Raw genomic sequence first — 16,348 nt, 5'->3', positions numbered from 1 at the left:
GCTGCTGGAGCAGCCCAATGGCAGGCCTGGGGGGCGGGACGGGGTGGGGCCAAGCCCTCCGCTGCCCCCCTCCCCATTTGCTGCCCCCCTCCCCTTTCCGCTCTCTGCAGTCCCGGGCGCTCGATTGGCTCTCCTGTTTTCCGTGGGCCGCGTGGGGAGCGGGTGCTGAGGGGTGGGCAAGCAGGCCGGGAGGCGGGGGGCCGGGGGAGAGGCGGGGGGCCGGGGGAGAGGCGGGGGCCCGGGGAGAGGAGGGGGAAGGAGGCTTTGGAGACCTGCGAACCCACGTCCCCTCCAGTGCCAGGGAAGACGCAGCGCTTTCCCGGCAGGCCATGGCACGGTTCGGCTGTCGGTTCCCCCCTCCCCTCTCTCCGCCCCGCCCCACTGTCTTTGAGCGTCTACTCAACCTGGATCCGAGATTTCGAATGTCAGAGCTGGCCTAGACCTTAGAGACCCTCCGGTCCAAACCCTTGGTTACAGAGAAGGACACTGACGCCTAGACTTGTGGAAGAGACTTGCGCAAGGTCACACAGTCTCCAGCAAGGACAAAAAGCCAACCCTCCGACTTCAGTCCGGTGCCCTTTCCCCAGCACCGACGACTGTTAGGACTCTGCCACAGACCGAGGGAGGCTTTCAGGGTGGCGGACGTTAGCTGAACGGGAGGCTCCCTCCTTCCCCTGAAACTGCTCTCTCCAAGGTTACCTCCGATTTCTAGAATCCAGTTGCCTTTTCTCAGTCTCCTCCTCCTCCTCCTCCTCGACTTGGCTGTCCACCACCCTCTCCTCCTGGGTTCTCTTGCCTTCCTTGGCTTAGAAACCATGTCTTTTTCCTTATCTACCTCATAGCCTGTCTGCCCTTTCCTTTCATGGGTATCTCCCAAAATTCTGTTCTGAACCCTCTTTGCTTCACTCTATTTTCTCCTTTGGTAGTTCACTTCAGGGCAGATTTCTGGGTAAATAATCTGTATATCCTACCTTCATCTCTTTCTGGATCTCCAGCCCCCCCGCCCCCCATGGCCATCTGCTTATGGGTGTTTCTGCCTGTATGTCTCCTAAGCATCTTAAACAGGTTCAAAACAGAACTCATTATATTTCCCCCCAAACCTCTCCTGCTTCCACATTTCCTATCTATTAAGGGTATCCCTAGCTTTTAAGTAACCCAGATGGGCAGATTTGCTTTATCCTTGAGTCTTCTCCTTTCCCTTAATTCCCACAGCCAATAATCGCGGACCATCTCTGCTCCCTTCTTCCTTCTCCACTCACACAGCTTCTATGGTAGTTGAGATCCTCATCACCTCTTACTCAGGCTATTGCAGTAGACTTCCTATTGGTCTCTCTGCTTCCCAGCCATTTTCCTCTCCAAATCGCCCTCCCCTCAGCTGCCCAGTTGATATTCCTAAAACCCAGGTCGGATCATGCCACTCCCCTACTCAAAAATCTTCTGTTGCCTCAAAAATAAAAAGCCAGCTCTACAGCCTGCCGGGTAAAGCCTTCCACAATCTGCTCCCCTATTCTTTCAGTCTTATTTCAGAATCCCTTCACTGTCCAATCCCGTCAAACTACCCGGTACCTGTTCCCATACCTACCATTCCAGCAGTCCCCTTCCACCTCCCTCCCTTTGCCCAGATCCTCATTTCCCTCCCCATATCTGGAATGTCCTTTCTTCTTCCCTCCCCTCTCTCTCTTCCTTCCTTCTTTCTTCCTCCCTTCCTTTCTCCCTCCTTTCCTTGTTTTCTCCCCCCCCTTACTACTTTCCTCTCCCTTTTCTGCTTTCCTTCTTTCTTCCTCCTTTGTTTGCTTCCTCTCTCCCCCCCTTCCTGCTCTCCTCCCTTCCTCTCTTCTTTCCCTCCCTTTCTTGTTTCTTTCCTCTCTTCCTCCCTCCCCTCCTCTCCCTCTCTTCCTGTTTTCCTCCCTTCTTCCCTCCCTTCCTTCCCTTTCTTCCAGCTCTGGCATTTCAAGATTTTAGCACCTGTGGTATTCTGACCCCCCCCCCAGGTGTATTTATATGAGGAGAGGGCAGTGCCTAACTGAGATGACAGGAGGGCTGCCCATAGGTGGGCAGGGTGAGCACTTAGGGGCTGGGGAGGCTCCTGGAGCTGTCTGGTTCTTGCCATGCCCATTTTGCCCACAACAGAAAGATAACTTGTCACCCATTCTTCTGGCTTCTCTCCGTGTGATTTTGGGCAGCTGGTTGGCTCTGGCTCTCTGCCTGTCACCTTGATAAGCCTTTTCAGGGACAGAATTTCATGATTTCATGCAAGTCTGAGTGGCTGAAAACTCTAGCAGGCCATGGCTTAGTGATAGTCACTCCCAATGTGGGGAAACTGGGCTCTAGATGGGCAGCTCCTCAAAGGGACAGATTAAGGCATCACTCCACCCAGTTTACAGAGGCCTAGCCTGAAGCCCAGGGAAGGGAAGTCACTTTGCCAAGGTCAAAGCAAGAGGCAGGGTGGGACCATATTTGACTTCCTTGTATCTTCCCTACCCCCACCCTCTCCAGTGCCTAGGACTTTGTGTCTTCCACCGTGAACCACAGTGATCCAATGCTCTTGGCAGGGACATGAGTCAGCTGGAGAACAGTCTGCTCCCCAGCCAGCTCTCTGCACTCAGCCTCCCAAGCAGGCCTGCAGCCTGGATTCCCTCAGGACTGGCCTTCTCCCCTCTGAGAACATTACTAAAGGCAGCTGAGGCTGGACCAGGGAGCTGCCTCAGGAACCCAGGGCTGCCTTGGCTGTTTTAGACTCTCCTCAATCTCCTCTAGCTCCTGGTTCACCTTTAGGTCTGGAGCTCCAGGGGAGCCAAGACTGTCTCTTGTCTAAACCAGCCATACCTACTTCAGGGCAATGCTCTGAAGACATACAGGATGTATGTCTTGAATGACCCCCACCTGGAATCTTCTTCTTGCCCTCTCTCCTTTAGAATTCCTAAGAAATGTTTAAAGAACTAATCAATCAATCTGCATTTATTAAATGCCTCCACTATTCCAAGGCCTGTGTGAAGTATTTGAATGAATAAGTGAATGAATGAATGAATGAATGAATGGTGTGGGAGTGCCTTTTCTTAAACTGGCTGTTAGGCCTGGAATGCCATCCTTCTCCCTGTGGAATTCATAAGTATCCCTTAAAGACCATTCATTGTCTCCCCCCCCCAAAAGACTGTTTTGACCCCCACAATAGGCAGTGACCTTCCTCCAAGGACTTCCTAGAGCTGTCAGTTCTGTGGCTCTCTAATGCACTTATCATGTATTAGCGAGTATTATAATCATCAGTGTTTATGTCTTATCTGCCCCCTCCCCCCCAAAGAAGCCACATCTCATCAAACCTCGTATATTCAACAGAATGCTGTGCATACGTTAGGTGCTCAATACATGTAGAATGAAATTGCACCAATAGCAACAAAGAGTGAATGTAGTGAGAACCATGGTGCATGGAAGGAAGTAACATGCACTCGAGTTGTAAAGGGAAGATGGGGCCAGGTTGGTTGCAGAAGAGTGTTAGACACTCTGCAAGTGTCAGGGAGACTCTGGCCATTCTGGAGCATGGTCAGATCTTAGTGGAAAGTATGGATTAGTGGGAATGGGGGAGGGGGAGGGGGGGAGGGGGGTGAGGGGGGTGGTGTTGAGTTTCTCTGTAATCCCTCACCTTCTACACTTCCCTAATTACCAGATTTAAATGTTGATGACCGCCTCACTCCCTCACCATCACGTAGCCTTGTGTCACCATTCATGTCTCACTGAGTCTAACTCCAGGGCATTTCTTACTAGGCTCCCTAGTCTCCATTCTCACAGCCAGTATCCTAGCTCAGGACCCTCTCTCTCTTACATTCTTGTCCATCCCATTCTCCTCACACCTGGCTTTCCTAAAGTACAGTTCTGATTCAAGGTCACTCTTCTCAATAAACTCCAGTGACTCCCTAACACCTCTAGGATCAAATATACATTCTGGCATAGCATTTAAAGCTTCTTGCCATCCAGCCTCAGTCTACCTCTTCAGCCTTATTACTCCCCTTTATGCAGGCTTTTTCCTGTTCTTTGGTTGCAAGGCTTCACCTCTCATCTCCGTGCCAGCATCCCATGCTCTGTTCCTCTCACCTGGAGTCCTCTCCACACCTCTTGACAATTTCTAACTTTCTTCATGACTCAACTCAAGTATCTTCAACATGAAACCTTTTCTGATCTTCCCAAAGTCCCTAGGGCCCCACCCCCAATGACCTTGTTATCTATATTTCTTTTGTCTATATTCTGTATGTAATTCTATAGGTATGTGCACTTTCTTCTGATAGAAGATAAATTCCTTGAGAGTTTTTATTCTATCTTAAATGTCTGACACATAGTCATCGCTTATGGACCACCAGTGATGGGAAGAATCGGTAGGAAGTGTCGTCATAATCCAGATGGGGGATCATGAAGGCCTAGACAAGGGCAAGGATTGTGGGAGGAGAGAGATGCTAGAGAGGTTAATGGAGGTGGAAACGACTGGTCTTTTGATAACTACTTCGATATAAGACAGAATGGAGAAGGAAGAAGACTCAAAGATAGTCCCAGCATTTTGAATGTGGGCAAATTTGTTGGCAAATTTGAATGGTGATTTGGATTGAGGGAAAGATGACAAGCTTGGTTTTGTGTGGGATATTTAGGCAGAGATGTGGAACTGAGAAGAGGTGTCTGGGGACTAGAGGACTCAATCTGGGCCTCTCTGTACAGAAGAGAGGTGGAACCCTGGGAGCAGAAAAGATCACAGAGGGAGACGAGGAGAGTGAAGAGAAGAGAAGCAAGAAACTTGAAAAATAGTCACATGAAAGAGCTGGCAAGAGAGGAAAGAGAAGCTTTCTCAATCAATGGAATTGGATTTGGATACCTTCAGCTCCTATCCAGTTCCTGGGTGGAACTGAAGGTTTCTAGGGCAGAGATCTGGGAATTTTCACAGAATCATGGAATCAATCTTAGAGCCAGAAAGGACCTTGGGATTCATTTGGTTCAACCTGTATCTGAGTAGAAATTCTCATTAATTATATCCCCAATAAGTTCATCCATCCTTACATTCCAAAGCCACCCATTCCACTTGGAATTGCTCTCATTGTTAGGCCAGGCAACAAGCATTTCTTAGAACTTTTGTACCATGTTGCCTTGATACAAATACAAGTAGAGAGGGAGACAGTTCCTATCCTTGGGGAGCTTCTTTTCTAGTAGGAGAAAGCAACAGCCTGTAGCAAGGAAGCCCAGAAAGTCTGAAGCAATCAGGAGGGAGAGTGAAGATGGGTTGATCAGTGACCCTTTCCAAAAATAGAGGCCTCAGGAGAAACTCATCCATAGGAGAAGAGGTCAGAATTGGAAGGGAAGGAAAATTGGTCTACCTGGACCTCATCCCCAAATCGAAGATCCATGAAGAACATGGGAGAAAAGGGCATGGAATGAGTGAAGAGATTCCAGGTGTTGAGGGCACTTCTAGGTTAAATCTGTAGCTGAGGCATCATGGTAGCAAACTAGAGTGAGGCAGAATCAGAACTGGGAAAGGGGAGAGATGGACTGATCTGGGATTCTCATTTTTCTATAACAAGGTGGCACATTAGGAAGTTGTTTTTCTTCCATGTGAATCCTAAATCAACCCATTGGGTGGTATCCATCCATTGTTCCTGGTCAGCTACAGTTGCCCTTGAATATAGGACTGTGTTTGAAAACACTTGCATATCCCCTTGTAGTTTTCTCTTCTGAGACTCTTGGCTCTTCATTTTGTTTTTTTCTGTTTCACCATATCCGTTTTAATCTTTGGTACCGGCACTGAGGCCAATGCCCTAGGTCTGAATGGCATGCAAGTTCCACATGAGTGTGGATTGGCATACGAAAAGTAATGGAAGTAACTTCAATGCCGGCTGCATAAATGGAGGGCAAGTGCCCAACTTGAGAAGGCAAACAAAGTCATTCTCCCCGAGCAGATCACATTGGGGAAACATGATTTCTCAGCCTTTCACACATTGTGCCCATTTCTAGGTGGGTCATTGAGAAACTGGGTGGGAGAAGGGGAGACAGATGAAGGCAGTCAGGACAGAGGAGTTTGTGAGGACTAAGTAGTTAGTCAGAAGAGGACATGATCATAGTCTGTCAGGTAAGAGAAGGAACAGGCTTGTTCTTCTACCCCATAGAGGGAAGAACCAGAAGCCAGGGGGAAAGTTATGGGGAGGCAGACTTTGACCAACTCCTTAACAGAAGAATTGAGAGAGCTGTTCTCTCGAGGTCATGGCCCTCTCCTGGGCTCAGAAGGCCAGCTGACCATTTCCTTGTAGAAGAATTAGATTAGCTGCCTTCTGAAGTTCTGGTATAAGAAATCATGGGATTTATAGTTGGAAGGGACCTTTGAGACTACCTACTCTAATTTTGGGAGACTAGATGAGGAAACTGAAACTTAAGATGGAAAGTGAGTCATCTAAGGTCATTCAGTCAATAGAAAGATGGGATTTCAGGCTGTTTTTGGACTCCCATCCAATCTTATTGCTTTCTAATTCTGGCCTTCTATGATTCTACCTTCAACAAGTCATCTCATCTCATTGACAGAAAATGAATGCAGAAGCTTAGAATGAGATGAGGCTTCCAAGGAATACTGAGGAACACAAAAGAGGTTTTAAAGGCTATATTGGGTAAAGAGGACATCCAAAAAGAGAGTGGGCTGCTACTGGGGGTGGAGAGGATGACACTTGCCTGGGATGGACAGAAGGCAGAACCAGGAAATTTGGATTCTGGTGGACTTTTTCTTCCAAGGAGAGTAATCTCCAATTTGGAAAGGACAGAACAACCAAAGTCTAAGCTGAGAAGGGGGAGAATGAGAAAGGACCTCAGTGTTTGGGTGACCAGATGCAAGGGGCTTACTTTCAGGGCAGTGAAAAAAGAGTCAGTGACTATGGTAAGGTGCCACTAACAGGGAGGTTGAATGGTCATGGCCAGTGGGAGAGGGGCTGTGGAATTGAACAGAGACTGGCATCCCTAAAAGAGGGATTCCTGGTGACATTTTATTGAAGGAATGGTTAGTAACAATTAGCAAAAGAAGTGGTGGTCATAGAGAGCCAACCTGCCTTGCGTGAAAACTAGTCACACCAGATTGGAAGTGTTTTGTTATGGTTGAGGTCAATGTCTCATGCTGATATAGTGGACTAGTAGATGTGGGTAGACTCCTTAAGGACAGGAATCTTTGTGGATGCTCAGCATTCAGCAAAGGACTGGACACATAGTAGGCATTTCATCAATGTTTCCTGATTAATTGAACTGAAGGGTCAGACCTCCAAGAGGAGTCATTATTGATTAGATGTCAACTTGGAAAGAGGTCTTCAGTGAAAGGGCTTTTTTTTTTATCAGCTCAGACTTTTTTTAAATGTTTTTATTAATGAATTGGATAAAGGAATAGCTGATATAGTGACCAGATTTTCCTGTGACACAAAGCTACAAAGGCTACCCAGTGGTGTGGAGTCAGCCTAGATTGGAGTGTGATGAAGGCCGATTGTTACAGCTTCCCAAGCTACATATCCTGGCTTGATTTGTTGTTTTATTGACTGTCTAGTTCCAAGAAAGGGATGGAAAAGATGTTCATATTGCAGATTGAACTTGAAATCGAATCATGCATACATTTTTTTTTCCTTTTCAGAAAACTAGTTAAATACTAGTAGCCTGGCCCTTGATAAAACTAACGCATCGATTGGTAGAGTTCTCCCTGCTAGGGAAAGCTTTAGGCCAAATCTACTAGGGTGAATTTTAATTGGAATAAATTAATTGGCAATTGATTGATAAGGTTTTTGTTATTGTTCATTTGTTGGAGTTATGTCTGACTCCTGTGACACTATTTGGAGGTTTTTTTTTTGGCAAAGATTGGCATTTCCTTCTTCAGATCATTTTTTCAGGTGAGAAAACTGAGGCAAGCAGGGTAAAGTGATTTGCCCAGGGTACCACAGTTAATAAGTGTCTGAAGTCAAATTTGAACTTAGATCTTTCTGACTGCAAGCCAAATGTTCTATCTACTGCACCACCCAGATGCCATTTAAATGTAAAGTTTAACTCTTGATATAATAATATATCATAATTAATATGTCAACTTTCCAAGAACATGCTAAGCTAATATTGGTCTGATCAGCCACAGTCAGACACACTGTAATTTGTCTGAAAAATTGTGATGAAGGACAAGAACCAACCAACCAACCAACAAGATGTGGCCAGGCATTCATCTGGAAAAAATCTGAGTGTTTCAGAAATGTCTAATGTCATTATTCAAAAGAGTGAATGGGATTGTAGACTACGTGATGAAAGGTCATGTCCCTGGGACATGGGGTGTGATGTTTGGGCATCTTCTGCCCTGGTCAGATCCCATGTGGAGTGTTGTTCTGGGAGTCATGTTTTAGAAAGCACATTGATAAACTGGTGAATCTTCAGATGCCCTTAAGATCTGCCATATATGGGATATTTGATGGAATTGATGCATTTTGTCTAAAAAAGACTTGATGGATGAGGGGACATGAAGTATCTGATCAGTTCTACTTTAATCAATCAGTCAGTTGGATCTGAGAGTGTTGAACACTAAATAACGGATGGAAACCACTGAGAGACTGTAAAAAATATCCTAACCATTAGAGTTCTGAAGGCACGCAGTAGGGTGCCTCTGGATAGAATCAGGCCCTTTCTCTTTGGAAGTCTTCAAGTAAAGACTGGATAAGACTTGTGAGGAATCACAGCATCTCAGAGGCCAGAGGCCATGGTCATTTGTTTCTCTCTTGAATGGACAAGAAATGCTGACAATGAGCTCTGTTCAAGTGTGGTTCAGACCAAATGATATCTGAGATGGTCCCCTTCTACCTTTGGTGCTCTGTGATTCCCTCCCTTGTCCTGACCTTCTGGGGCCTTTTCCCTCCTCTTGCAGAACTATGCCCTGCTTTCGAGGTGCTACCAGTCTAATGGGGCAGGTCACATGCAGAGAAAGAGGTCCATACAAGATACATGCCACGTAGAAGGAAGTAAGTAACTTTAGAGGAAAAGGCCTCTTGCAGAAGGTAGTCTATGAGTTTGATTTTGAAGAAAACCAGAGAAGGAAAAAAAAAAGGTGAAAGTACTGCAGGCTTGAAGGGTGCAAAGGCCTGGAGATGAGGGATGACCTGGTCCTTAGAAGCACAGTCAATAGAAAAAGAAGGGAGGTGGATGTTGCTTGTGAAGAATGATGAGACTGAACTCCATGAGGACAGGGAAGATGTCTTCTCCATATATCATACTTCTCCAAAGGTGGGCCTTGTGTGCTCTACACAACAGGTGCCTAATGGAATATTGTTGTGGTGGTTGAGTTCAATTCTGGCCTTGTTTAATCTGAGGTATTAACCAAATCCATCAGGTATGATGGGGGCATGTGGGAGTGAGCCTAGCTGCCTAGAGGTGGGGCCTGGGGCAGGGAGGGGATTTGCTGGTGACCCCCTAGGGGTGGCATCTCTGGTTCCTTCCTCCGGGTCTATCCCGCCCCTCTTTTTGCACATGGAGTCGCAGATCTGGGTTAGTTATAAATAGCCAGGCCTGTGTGTCTCCTTTTAGCACATGAAGGATCCAACCGAACAGGCAGGCGGGTACAGAAAGCATGTACTGTCTTTGGAATCTTTGATTTTTTGCATCTCTGGGTTTTCATATTTCTCTCTCTCTCTCTCTCTCTCTCTCTCTTCTGGCTCTTTTTCTGGCTCCTCTCTTTGTCTCCTCCCTGCTCCCTCTCCCTTTGTTACTTATCCTGCTTTGTCCTCTCTTTCACACAAATACACACTCACATGAACAGACCTATCCATGGGTGGATGGACCCTGTTGTGGTGGACAGAGAGGGATGGGAGGTACAGGGAGAGGTGGGGCAACGGGCAAAACCCTTGCAGGTCAGCCCTTGGGCTGCACCCAGATGTCATCTTGATGAAAGAAGCAGCTCAGTGTGAGGGGGGGTGCCAAGGGGAATCCCTCTCTAAGGTAAGGGTTCTCTCCTAGGAACAGAGGAGCTGGGGATGCTAGGGGGTACCAGGGTACACAGAACACTGGACCTGGAAGCAGGAAGACCTGAGTTCAAATCCTACCCCAGACCCTTCCTAGCTGTTTGACCTTAATCTCTTTCTGTTTCAGTTTCCTCAACTATCAAATGGGGTTCCCAACAGCCCTTGCCTCCCAGAGTGGACATGAGGCACATTTATAATGTGCTTAGCCTAGAGTGCTAGGTTTGCTGTAGGTGCTTAACACACACTTTCCTCTCCATCTGGGCTAGGCTCAGAGTTCTCCTGTCTTCCTTGGCTTCCTTCTAGGCCCAACTAGAGTCCCTCCTCCTCCAAGAAAGTTTCTCTGCTCCCCCTTCCTGCTTTTGCCTGTTCTCTGTTAATCATTTCCCCAATTTACTGGGTCTATAGCTTGTTTGGGCATTAGTGATTGCCCATGGACTCTCTCTTTAGACTGGAAGCTCCTTGAGATCAAGGACTATTGTTGCCTTTCCCTGGACCCCCACCTCAGCACTGCTCCCAGCCCCTAGTGGGGGTTCTGAGACAAGTTGCCCTCCTGCCTCTGAGGGCACCTCCAGGGCTCTGAAGGCAGCACCTTAGCATAATCTGACTAAGCAGAATAGGATTTCCGAGCCTAAACTGGGAAAGGCTGCTGGGCCAAGGATGATGGAATTGGACTGGACGCAAAGCCATGTGGTGAGGCGGGGATAATATCTAGGCTGGAGTCCCAGCTCTGCTATGGGGCCTCATCAAGGAGGTGGTGAAATGGAAACATGGAGCCAGGAAGACTTGAATTCAAATCCTGCCCACTTACTATCTGTGTGACCCTGGGTGAGTCACTTAACCTCTGTCTGCCTCAGTTTTTTTCTTCTGTAAAATGGAGATCATAGTACTTATCTCACAGAGTTGTTGAGGATCAAATGAGGTAACCAAGTGAAACACTTTGTAAAGGTAATCTAATTAGCCATGCCAATGTGGGTGACCTGCAGCAAGCTGTGCCTCAGCTTCCCTAGGTAGAGGAGCTAAAAGGATGAGAATGGATAGTCTGGAAGAGAGAGGTCTTAAGAAGAGCCTAAGAGCCACTCCCAGGACTAGATTGTCATAGGCATGGCTTGGTATAGCCCTCACCCCAAGTGTATTCTGTCTTCTTTATGATACTGGAGTGGCAAAGATACTGGAGTGGTCTGACATTTTCTTCTTTGGTTCATTTGACAGATGAAGAAACTGAGGCAACAGGGTGATGTAACTTGCCTGGGTCACACAGCTAGGAAGTGTCTGAGACCAGATTTGAACTCAGGAACATGAGTCTTCCTGTCTCCATGCTGGGTGCTCTGGGTATTATAAGGTGCTCATGTTCATGTATGTTGTTCATCCGTGGCTTCTATGACAAAATCTCAGAGGCCCCTTCTAACTGAGATTCTGGATCAGCTTTTGTTACTAGAGGGTCTGAGTCCAGAATTCTTTTTTTCTTCCTTCCCTTCTCTTTCTCTCATGCCCTTCTATGACCTTCCCATCATCCTTATCAGAAGTTCTGAATTCAAATCCTGACCCCACCCTCTTGCTCCAGGGTTGGGGGTAGGGGAAGGTATGATTTGCTTCCCTTCCCATCTGTAAATCAAGAACCAGTTGAACTGGAAGGTCCCTTGAAATTTGAAAGGTTCTGGTGGAGAAAGTTGCTAAAAAAGTCCTCAAAGATTGCTCTTCCCTCCTTCAGCCTAGACATTCCCATGGCTTGCAGGTAGGCAGGCAAGCTCCTTCAGCCTTTAAAGGAGGGGACTCCCAGACCAGTTGGCTCAGTCCCTTCTACCCCCTGTCTCTACCTGCCTTTTGAAGTCCTCAGGGAGCTCAGAAGAAAGCTTATAGGATATTTTCAAAGCCATATTTCTGTAGGCTAACAGAGAGCAATAAATAAATGACAGCTAGTTGGCACAAAGTTAATGAACCTACCCTTTGTCCCCTTTGGAGTCAAGTAAAGACATTGGATGGGGAGCATGAACGTTGTGGTTGCTCTCAGCCCCCACTTCTGGCAAGGGGTGCTTCAGAACAGAGGGCAGGATGCCTCATCTCTTTGGGGATGGCTTGGGGCCCAACCGTCTCAGCTTGTAGGCACTTGGGTATGGGACAAAGACTGATAGCGATCTTGAACTCTGACTGGCTTGGCATCCCTTGCCTTTCAGATTGTGTTTGAAGTCTGTCAGGTTGGGCAGCCCTTTGCCCTCCATTTTGCTCTTTCTCCACAACACTTATTGACTTCCTGGAGCAGGGCAGCCTCCTTTCATGGGTACAGTCTGATCCCATTCTCCTCTGCCCTGAGACTTAGGAGATTGGCTTGGCGAGTTGCTGAGCCCCAGGACTCACCCATCGCCACTTTCCTTGTGGATGCTTCTAGGTACTTAGGGAGACAGGGCTTCACCCCCAAGACATTGGTCCAACCTGGTCTCTTTTTGGCCTCCTCTGAAGAATCACTGTTAGACTGTTCATTCTCATGAAATATTGGGGAAGCTCTTGGCTCAGTAGGCATTTATTTTGACAAACAGTGACAGGCCTCCAGAAAAATAGGACCTCAAAGGAAAGGACAGAGTTGGATGGGAGGGTCTCTTCTGTCTCCATGGAGTACAGCAAATACTGGCTCTGCCATATATTAGCCGTGCAAACTTGGGCAAATCCCTTAACCTCTCTGTCTGAGTTTTCTCCTCTATTAAAAAAAAAAGAGGAAATTTTTATTGTTTTCAGGTATTTCGGTCATGTCTGACCCAATTTGGCATTTTCTTGTGAGAGGTACTGGAGGGTTTTACCATTTCCTTCTCTAGCTCATTTTACAAATGAGGAAACTGAGGCAAACAGGATGAAATGACTTGTTCAGAGTCATACAGCAAGTAAGTATCTAAGGCCAAATTTGAACTCAGGTCTTCCTGACTTCAGACCAGTGGTCTATCCACTGGGCCACTTGCTCTGTAAAAAAGAGGGGGCTGTCTCAGATGATCTTCCACATCTGAATCTCAGACCTGTGCTCTCCCTCTCACCCCCAGGGGCTGAGGCAATTCTCAAGAATGGACTGATCCCCCATCTAGTGAAGAAGTTGCCAACTGAAGTCGAGGACATCCAAGAGCTGATATTGGACACGTTGTACTTCTGCATTCAGTTGGACGCCACACAGGCCTTGCAAGCTAAAGGAGTGCCCATCCTTCGAGAAAATCTCAACAGCCCCAACAAGAATATCCGTAGCAAAGCAGCCCATGCTCTGATAGCCATCTGGTGAGAGGCTGGCAGGGAGCATCTCTCCTCCCCTGCCCTGAAATGGGCCAGGCAGGGGCCTGTGGCAAGTCTGTTTGACATGGCATGTGGAAGGGAGGTCTTAGCCTCCACATCTCTTAAATGAAATGGTTGGAGGCCAGGGTTTTGGCCTGGATTTGGTCCCTCTGTGGTCATCTTGGACAGTTCAACCTCACATCTCTGCACCTCTGATAATTCAAATGGACTGAACTGACCTTTCTTGGGCCTTGCTAAGTATGGAGAAGCTCACCCCCCAGTTCTCTGGCCTCTTTTCTCCTCTTCTCCCTCCCTCTCCTCACTCTCTCCCAAACCCACCTAGAGGACCTCATTTGCTCAGATGTTTTCCAGGAAGGAAGCTGCAGGACACCTCACAGTTTCTAGATCAAACTCAGGAACTGATGTTTCCCTGGCTACAACTATCTCTACTGCCTTCAGGGATGGGTCCAGAGCCATTTGGGAGAAGCTGGATTCTTTATGGTTGGGTGGTCGCTCCTCCCTTTGGGTCAGCACACACACCCTCCCATCAGGCCAGTCCTGAGGACAGAATCATAGGATGTGGGATAAAGACTACAGAGGAGCTCCCTAGTGCATTGAACTAAAAAACTTAGTTCAAATAAGACCTCTAACACTAGCCGCATGACCTTGGGCAAGTCACATCACCTGTGTCTGAGTCAGACTTAACTGCCTGTAACCAATCCCTTGATTGTATTTTTAGTCTCTTAACTAAAATAGGGAGAATAAGGGCACTTACTTCTTAGGACTGTGTGAAATGTTTGTGGAGGGGCTACTCATAGGGCTTAATACAGAGCAGTTTAACTCAAAACTCCCTTCCTTCCCAAGTGGGGCCTTGGCCTTGGGAGGCAATCTTCCTGATTGTTCTTACTTGGTCTATTCTCTCTCTGCCTCCCTTTCTTCCTTATATTCTAAGCTCAAATTCTCCTTTTTGGCTCTCTTCTCTGTTCTCCCCCTCTTCACGAGCGGCTGAACTGTAGCCTGTCCTCGGCCACTCCCACATGGGAGGATCCTGGCTAGATCATTGCTTTCTGGGCCTCAGAAGAGTGAAAGTACTGGATCAGATGATTTCTGGCAGGGATTGGGGGGGGGGTCAGAGTTCAGGTCTGAGGATACCAGGGTCTCTATGTAAGGGCCCTTTCTCTAAGAGCCTTCCTAACTGTCCTTTGATATCTTTTCTTCAACTTGGAAGGTAGGAATTGCTTGACCCATAGAAGGGTCTTAGGAAACATTTATTGAATTGAATTGAATTAGCCTTGACCTGGAGGGTCGTCTTTAGGGCAGAAGTGTGGCATAATGGACTTGGAAACAAGAAGCCCTAGGAGGATGTCTCTTTGTGCCATAAGCCCTGGTTCTTGGCCTGTTTTCATCAATATTTTATTAGTGATACAAATTCCAGATAATATCCAAATTGAAGGGATAATAGGTGGGATGATGGAGTAAGGAGCCACAATAATCTCCGTGGGTTATGGGATGGGCTGAAACCAATGAAATAAAAATCCATAAATAGGAGGCCTCTTAGTGGTGCTTCTCCCATTGACTGGACAAAGGGTAGTTACTGTAATCAGATTCCATTTTATATGGTATAGATTTTGTGGAAGGAGGTAGGAAAGAAATGAAAAAATGGAGGCTCTAAGAGGTTGACAGTGACTGCCAACTCCATCTTAGTCAATATTATGAATGACGACCAGGAGAGCAGCTCCCATTTCTGCCTACTTGGTGGCTCACTCCTAATGCTCCATGAAGCAGGTAGTGAAACTGGAGGAAATGAGTTTGCTCATGCTCACTGTGCTAGAAGTACCAGAGCCTGGACTACAACTCCAGTGTTCCAAACCTAAAGTTAAGATCCCCCCCCGGTCCCCTCTGCCCCATCCTGGGACTTAAAGGAGTCTGCTGCTCTTGGGAAGACCTGGCTGTGTGCTTCTGAAGCCTGGTGTGTTTGGAGCGCTTAATCAGTGCCTGCTAGATGGCCAAGTTTTTCTCATCTGTAAAATGGGACTGTGGAGGGGATTAAATGAGGTAGCAGAGATGCAGGGCTCCACAGTGTTGACCTTGTTGTCATCAAGGTCTAAGGTTCCCAAGGAGGTTAGGGTTGGGAGGATATGATGTAAGTGTCCCTTCCTCTACCTCAGGCTGGCTAGAGACCCTGATACCCTCTTTCTTTCAGCATACCACAGGAAGGGAAAAACCTAGTGGAGGATCATGATGTCATTGAGGTCCTGGTGAAGCTCCTGGAAAACTCAAGCAATGAAGTGAAAGGCAATGCAGCTGGGGCACTGATGTTTGCCACTGTGACTACTGAAGGTCAGAGGAAGGGGGGTGGAGCAGCTTAAGGCCTAAGGGGGAGGGGGGTGTTAAGAAGGATCAGAGAGTTCCAGGGGTCTGGGATCAGGCTGCTCCTTGGAACACTGTTGAGAGTGTCACCAGCCCTTGAGGAGAGGTGACTGAGCACAACCTGACTGGAGCCTGCCTCACACAAGGAGCAGGAGTATTATACAAACTCTACCTTCCCAACATTCTGGGGGATATCTGATTCTTCCCATTTAGTAGTTGAGGACAAGAGGCACCATGGCGCTGCCCTAAGAATGAAGAAAAACTGACATTCAGGGTCGCCTCATCTCTCATTGCCCCAGGACATATAATAGTAATTCTAATAGAATCATAAACCCAATTTAAAACACACATAGAAACAACTCATGAGATGAAGAAACAAGCTGGGAGGAAGGTGAGGTGACTTGCCCAGGACTGAGACCTAGTCAGTTACTTCTGGATCTCATCATTGCTGCCAGTTATGTGGTAAACTTGAGATGGAGGAAAGGGGGATGCATGAGCTCCCCTCCGGGTCCTTCATCCCTGGGAGAAGTAGCTTGGGGAGGTAGGAGGAACCTAGCACCCTTCTTGAGTTCCACTGCTTCCTTCCCTTCTGGGGCTCTGGGCACCTTCCTCCTCTGGAAGATGAGAGGTTTGGTACAAATAAATAGCTCTAACTAATTGATCCTTTCATCGTGACCCATGAGTAGCCCCCCCCCCCCATCCCACAAACACTAGCCAGAGCTGTATTTCCTGGTCCTTCTGGAAACTGTGCCCCACCC

General features: G+C 47.4%; 1 protein-coding gene across 2 annotated transcripts in view; it reads left to right on the top strand.

Moving 5' to 3' along the window:
- Nucleotides 1–16,348, top strand: part of RSPH14 (radial spoke head 14 homolog) — a 170,996-nt gene that overhangs the window by 132,877 nt on the left and 21,771 nt on the right. For both annotated transcript variants that reach the window (XM_074206431.1, XM_074206432.1), the window contains 2 exons: nt 13,001–13,226; nt 15,424–15,560. In XM_074206431.1, coding sequence (XP_074062532.1) covers nt 13,001–13,226; nt 15,424–15,560 — 363 coding nt within the window. The remainder of the gene's footprint in view (nt 1–13,000; nt 13,227–15,423; nt 15,561–16,348) is intronic.

This window comes from Macrotis lagotis, chromosome X (genome assembly GCF_037893015.1).
Source record: "Macrotis lagotis isolate mMagLag1 chromosome X, bilby.v1.9.chrom.fasta, whole genome shotgun sequence".
NCBI classification, from domain to species: Eukaryota; Metazoa; Chordata; class Mammalia; order Peramelemorphia; family Peramelidae; genus Macrotis; species Macrotis lagotis.
The sequence above is the reverse complement of the archived record's forward strand: the minus strand, read 5'-3'. Positions and strand labels throughout refer to the sequence as shown.